The 7,329-nt window shown below is 35.1% G+C and overlaps 1 protein-coding gene across 1 annotated transcript; it reads right to left on the bottom strand.

Annotated features, from left to right (window-relative positions):
* Nucleotides 1-883: 883 nt before the first annotated feature.
* LOC132063193 (subtilisin-like protease SBT3) lies at nt 884-3,570 on the bottom strand. The gene has a single exon (XM_059455648.1). It carries the CDS (start codon nt 3,390-3,392, stop codon nt 1,092-1,094), a length of 2,301 nt encoding a protein of 766 aa, XP_059311631.1. The 5' UTR covers nt 3,393-3,570; the 3' UTR covers nt 884-1,091.
* Nucleotides 3,571-7,329: the final 3,759 nt, after the last annotated feature.

The following is a 7,329-nucleotide window of genomic DNA, read 5'->3' as shown; positions in this document are numbered from 1 at the left end:
GCGAACATGGCCCCACCAGTTACCCATTGAAGTCGATGTTATTTACTACACTCATATTATTTCTAATGTAGTTTTTAATGATTTTGTAAGGCCAGATATGACAGAACTCTGATAAACAAGTCAAATATAATCTGTCTTAAGAAAAAGAGAAGTCAATAATGAAGGTTTTTGCTTTCACTCTCTCTCCATGATCAAATTTTCCATGTTACTATAAGATTTTATAGCTGTGCCAGAACATGCTCCTTTAGCTTGTGGATAATATAATCTGACCACAAGGGGCCTGACTTTCCCACTTGTTGATGAGTCAGCTACTGACATTTAAAGCATTTGTTTAATATGGAGAATTAATCAAAGGAGAAAAAGAAGATTAGAAAAGAGAAACTTAAAAACTCCCTAAGCAGAGAATAATAAAATCTTGAAATTTCTTAACAAGGCACGCAAAAGATATACATGTATTTTTCTTTTCTCTCTTATTTGACTGATAGTTATTTCCTTGTCAGGTGAACAGGATTTAAGAATCAAATGCGAGAAAAATAAAAAATTTAGGGGAATAGTGGTATAGATGGTGTATAACTGTATATATTGTAGAAGACTTCTGAATTTTGTTACAACTCCCTGTTTCCATGTGCCCATTTTCTGTTTATCTGTATTAAAGTTGAACTTAGTAAGTGATGGAGCTGCATTTCTGGTTGGTTTTGTAACTTTATTTTTATCCATTCACAGTAAACGAAAAAGTAGTAAGGAAAATTTGCCTTATTTTTAACTGGTGTATATTGTACTGTATGTAATATTAGGTGAAAAAAAAAAAAAAAAGGAGAAATGTGCACTAATAAATACTCCTGAACAAAAGTGTAAAAGAATTCTTGACAACGCACCGGGTGCCTTCAAGCAAGAGTTCCATGCTCATAAAGTTGCTGCAATTTGCTAGCAAATATATAGTTATTTATTTATATAGGATAGGCAAGAATATTCACACAGTATACATGATTTCCCATCTAGCTTTCCTTTTGTTCTTGTGTTTGGTACTTCCAATTCAAGAATCTGGTGCTACGCATCCCAAAGCAAAATATTCCATAAAGTAGCAGAATTTATTACCAGACCTCAATAATGGGAGATGTCACTATAGGGCTCCTAACAGAATGGTTACCATTCTCTTCAACCCAAGTGATCGATCCAACGTTTCTACTTTGACCCTCATCACCTACATAGCGAATTGTCAAAGTATAACTTTGCTTCTCATTTTTGTTCTTGAACACCAAAGTTTGTGGTGACACTGAAATTGTAGAGTTCTTGGGAGCTTTTAACTTAGCCTTATAAGTAGCTGCACCTTGACCAACATTTGTGACTGTCCTCCTGAATTTCTGCTCCAACAAGGTGAAGTTGCCCTCAAGGCTGTACAATGCAATGAATGATGGGTAATTGAGATCAGCTGATGGATTTGAGCAGTTGTGGTTGGCTGATGATCTTGCAATCGTCTTGAATTGCTCTTCTGTGAAATTCAAAGAGCATAGAAGATTTACGTAATCTTGTGGAGTAGCATCATATACTAGGCCGGGATCAAGAGCTCTGTTGGGATCAACGTGCCCTGCTCCCATGTCTAGGGGTGTGGCTGCGTTGTTATCGTCAGAGTCTTTAATAGGTTTGCGAGTGTTGTCCAAAGGATCAGCTGTTGTCATCATGGCAGAGCGAATAGCTGAAGGACTCCAGTCAGGATGCGCGGCTTTTAGCATTGCTGCAATTCCAGCTGCATGTGGTGCAGCCATGGATGTGCCTGATTCAAGAATGTAATCACTGGACAATTCTATGTTCGCCCCAATAGTTGTAGCAAGTACATTTGGCGGATATGCTGCAAGAATCAGCACCCCTGGTGCCAATATATCTGGCTTTGAAATTCCCAAGTAGCTTCTGGAGGGGCCTCGTGCGGAGGATGCAGCAACAACTGGTGCTGGCTTTACATCCAAATAGGTCTCTTGGAACGTGATGCTGGCTGTGGGAGAAACACTATTTTTTACATAATTGATGACTTGTTTCCCTTCCTTTTTGTTAATCACAACTCCAGGGTTGGGAAATGTAGCAGACCTGAAGACTCCTGGATCTTCAGAAATAAAGATGGCTGCGTTAAGTCTTGCTCGTGTGACAATACGCATTTGATCGGAGAAATCCCCATTATCATCACATATAATGATGGTGCGCTCGGGACCTTCTACTTGTGATAGCAACTCTTCCGAACTGCAATCAGATAGAGTCTTGTTGTAAATCACCGTTGAATCCTTGACTAAGCCTCTTGCAGGAAATAGGCTCCATCCCCTAATTTTTAAGCCATTGCCCAAAGTCAAAGTTCCTGCAAATGTCCGGTCAGTGTGGCCTGATGCCACGCACAAGATCCATGGAGATCCGTTGTTTAAACTTCCAATCCCTGGACCTCGATTTCCAGCTGAAGCTGAAACTAGAATTCCCTTCATCATAGCTCCAAAAGAAGCAATGGAAATAGAATCTTCATACAAGGGAATGAAACGGAACCCATAAGAAATGGATATCATATCAACACCATCTGCAACAGCTTGATCCATAGCAGCAATTAAATCTGAAGTAAAGGTTCCTTCATTAAAGCTAAACTTGTACACAGCTAGCCTAGCTCGTGGAGCAACACCTCTTGCTGTTCCTGGTGCATATCCAAAATGGGAAACACCTTTGGCGAAATTCCCAGCAGCAATTGAAGCTACATGTGTGCCATGACCACCAGTATCCCTGGCAGAATTCATGGAAATGTTCACTGTGGGATCATTAGCCAAAATTCCCTTATTGAAGTAATTAGCCCCAATGAGTTTTCTGTTGCACATTGAAGTGTTAAACTGTGTGCCTGGCTTGCAAATTCCCTTCCACCTTTTGGGGATTTCAGGCATACCATCATCTCGAAAACTTGCAGATTCTGGCCAAATGCCAGAGTCAAGAACTCCAATGATAACATCTTGGCCTAAACCAGAAGCTGGCCATAGACCAGATGAAGGATTGAGTTTGAGGAAATCAGATGTGTGGGAAGTTTGAGGTTCCACGGTTCTATCTTTATAAGCTGAAATAAAACCTGGTAACTTCTTCAAAGCAGCCAGTTCATCTTTGGACAAGACAGCACTGAATCCATGAAACACATTATCATAAGAGTAGACAAGTTTTGGAGCAGAGTGGAATCTGTCTACTGATGAAGGAACAACAGCTTTGATGGAATCAATAGTGGAAGTATGCCAATGATGGTGATCAGGAAAGACATTAGGCATTAAGGATTTGTCCAAATGGACAATGTAAGTGGATCTCTGTGCTATAGCCAAGAAACAGAGCATATGAGCAGAAAGAAACCATGAAAAGAAGAGAAGACGAAAAGAGTAAGGGAAACCCATACTAGATCTTTGTGTTGACTACGCACTACACCACCTTGAGTCACCACCGATTCAAAGACTTTATAGGATAATACTAGCAGCATTTGGTTGTCGCATAATAAAGATAAGCTAGTCAAGTGGAGAATGAAATGAACCAAAAGGGTACTATAGTAATAAAGATAGGCGGCTAATAAGTGTCAGTGAAATGAACTTATTAAGTACAGTATCAGCTTGTATAGATATCTGGTTCTTCTCGCTGTTTCTAATCTTGCACGCTGCTAACAAGGAACCTGTATGTCAATTTGCAAACATGGCCCCACTTGTTACTAATTGAAGTCAATGTTATTTACTACACAATTCTTTCTTGTTTTTTCAAGTATTTCTTTAATGGTTTTGTGAGGCCAGATATGACAGAATTGTGATAAACTTAAATCTTATATAATCTGTTTTAAGAAAAAGAGAAGTCAATAATGAAGGTTTGTTGCTTTCACTCTTTCTCCATGATCAGTTTCTCCATGTTACGTATTAGATTTAATAGCTTCTGGATAATATAATCTGGCCAAAAGGGGGCCAGACTTTCCCACATGCTGATGAGTCAGCTATCGAAATTTAAAGCATTTGTTTAATTTGGAGAATAAATAATCAAAGCAGAAAAAGAAGATCAGAGATGAGAAACTTGAAAAATCCTAAGGTAAAGAACAATAACATCTTTAAATTTCTTAACAAGGCACCCAAAAAATATACATGGACGGATAGTCATTTCGCAGTAGACTGAACAAGATTTAAGAATCTGTTAAAAAAAATAATTCAAAGTTGTAGGCGACCGAAATTGGTTAGTACTTGATATTTTAATTCATGTCTAGCTAGAACTTGTAGTCAAATTTATATAGGAATAGGTTTTTGTATTTTGAGTTAAAGTTTGGTTTCGTACTATTATAAATACTAGTTTCTCGGTATGTGCGTTGCACGTGTGTTCTAATTCAATAAGTATAATTTTTTTTTTTTAAAAAAAATGATATAAACCATAATACTAAAACATGTGTGTAATGAGTAACTGAAAATTTGAAGAAAGAAAGTACAAACCGAATTTGATAAACAAATAGCCTACTCAAATGACTTAATTGTTAAATGCAAAATATTATGAATCTTCTAAACCTGAAAAATTGAACAATTAAATTTAGGTATGTGTGATATGTAATGTGATAATTTTGACATAATTAAGTGCCAATAATTTTAATATTTCCTTACGGACGACATTCTTGATGTATGTTCACCTGAACGTTTTATATGCTCAATTATGACTATGACTCTTATTTTGGCCATTACATTGATATTTTCAATTATGACCGCATCTCGAATTTTCTTCTTTTTTAATCATGGCATGTTCTACCAAAATTATTTCCTTACAATCAATACTCAAACCAAAGTGTATTGAGTCCTTTCTTTAGTTTGAATTTTTATTTTTAGTTTTCTTGAATAGTCTTATATTTGATCCATTATAAAGACAAAAAACTATAGGCTATTAAATTAAAAAAGGAAGAATTATTGTGATACTTAAAATCATAGAAGTATAGACATGCACATGAAAACATCCTTTGACTATAGAGAAAATCGTAGTGTACTAACTGATTAGTAACAAATTAAAGTAGGAAGAGTTCCTATCCTATAAATTTTAACGATTTTCACCCTAACCTCTATATTTTCCTCCAAAATCATAAAAACACATCCATTTTTTCGTTATTTTGTGATAGCGAAGTAGGAAACATGCAATACAAATATCCCAAAAATTAATTTTGCATTAGAGGTAACTGTGTGCCTATTATGCTAGTTCGTGTATGAGATTATATTGTGTCCCGTCAAAAACTCATTTGAAAGGCTGATTAGACATGAATTAACAGTACCTTTTTTTTTTTTTTTTTTTAATCTTATTGTTGATCTTAAAAGATGATAAGTTTTTTGTGAATTGTTTTACACTACTGTTTAATTTTTTGCTAAAAAATAAAAAGATGAGCAGATCACATTTGAGTCAAGACAAACCTCTAACAACATAATCTTTGACTGAAGAAAAATCTCAACACCACTGCTCTCCAAAGAGTTATTCCAACTGCAAAATTTCAAAAAAAATATATATCAGATTAAAGCAAAAGAATAAAGCAAGTATTTTCATCACATTCCAAAATAAAATTATAGAAAATTATGAGATCTGTTTATTGAGAAAAAATATAGTAAGAGAATGATGAAAAAGAAGCACAACTATTTATCGTTTCTGAACAAAGTGATCTGACTCTTGATGCCAATTTTATAAAGTAGGAATGAAGGCTATTCATAAATATTATAACCGGTAGAAGTTTAGAGGACCAAACTAATAAATATTAGAATGTGAATAGGTTAGTATTCTAAAGCACCACTACTCCGCACTATGAATTGCTACAGCCTTATATTAATTACTGGCAAATGAATCAATTATCACCATTTATCCTGTTCAACGCATCTGATTTTATTCATTTAGTTTAATTATTTTAATTAATTATTAATAAAAAAAAATTTCCTTTTAAGGATAAAATTGTTATTCAACTTTTGAAGGGCAATTTGGTATTTTAACTTTTCACTTTGGGGCTTTCCACTTTTAGTATAATATGATGATACTACTAACTATTTCCAATGAAGAGATATTGTGGAGATTGTAGAAAAAACATTCAGAAGTTCATAGAGTCTATCACTAGAATATTTCCTTCTAAATGAGAGATTTTTTTTCTATTTCTTTTTTCACTTTCTAGAAATAATCTTTTTTTCTCGTTCAAAGTTTTAATTTAGAAATTTCTGAAAATCAGTATCTGATTACTTTTCCTGATATTCTATTCCAAATTTTGCTGGGGCATTAATAATGTAGGGGAATAGTGGTATAGTCTGGTGATAAGGCCAAGGACCTTTTTTATGGTCCCTAGTTTGATGAATGACTCAAAATCAATGTAGTGGCGTGTGGGGATGGAATGCGCCAATTATTCAACAATAATTAATGTTGCCGACACTCAGCCTAATACTAGGAAAAAGAATAACAGGGATCTCTTCACTGGATTTGGCCTTTAATTTTGTGCTGGACATATATTAGTTTAGTGCCATTCTGCTCGACTTTGAAGTACACCTTAATTAATGGGAAGTGCTTCAGTTCATAGGTCAGCTTAGACCACAAATCACCAAATCAATATTCAATGGCAGTTGTTCAAGGCTGAAGCATCTCCTAGTGAAGCTACAAGCCTAAAACCTCCGACCCTTATTTTCAAATGGCGTGTTTGAGGAACCTCATTTTCTCATTTTGTCGTTGCTCATCCCCAGCTCGCTCAGACTTCCCTAACCTAGATTGTCAGCTTCTTGGTTCCCTTCGGGAATATGCATGATCGGAATATCGAAAAAACTACCTTAATAACTTGAAAACTGATTGGCATTTTTTGGCAATTTATTTCCTATTCAGCCGTTTGATTAGTAATTGGAAATCTCCCTTGACTCCAATAATTTGGCCTTCATTGAGATGACAAGGCAAATGTCTTCAAACACATTATAATACATACAAAAATTTGTACGAGCAGCTATGGTCTTTTCAATTAGTTGTCTTCTTTATTATATTCCACTAAAAGCCATATTTCCCATATTTCTTGTAGTGTTTTGTTTCTACCACCCTCCTCATTATTCATACTGATCTTTATTTTACGTGCCCGGCATGTGTATACCATAATAATTGGTACTACAAAATATATATCCAAAGCAGTAACAATTTAAATGTTCATTTTATAAAAATTGTTTCAACTTTCAAATACAAACCTGAGAAGCTGGACTAAAGGCTGGCAAGATTTACTGTTTTTGTTATGTTGGCATACAAGAAAATAATGAAGATTTAAAACTTAGCTATAGTTACATGTTTTTTTGGCAAATAAACAGTTTTATTATCAAAGCAAATAAGTTC

Source organism: Lycium ferocissimum, chromosome 7 (assembly GCF_029784015.1).
Source record: "Lycium ferocissimum isolate CSIRO_LF1 chromosome 7, AGI_CSIRO_Lferr_CH_V1, whole genome shotgun sequence".
Taxonomy (NCBI): Eukaryota; Viridiplantae; Streptophyta; class Magnoliopsida; order Solanales; family Solanaceae; genus Lycium; species Lycium ferocissimum.
The sequence above is the reverse complement of the archived record's forward strand: the minus strand, read 5'-3'. Positions and strand labels throughout refer to the sequence as shown.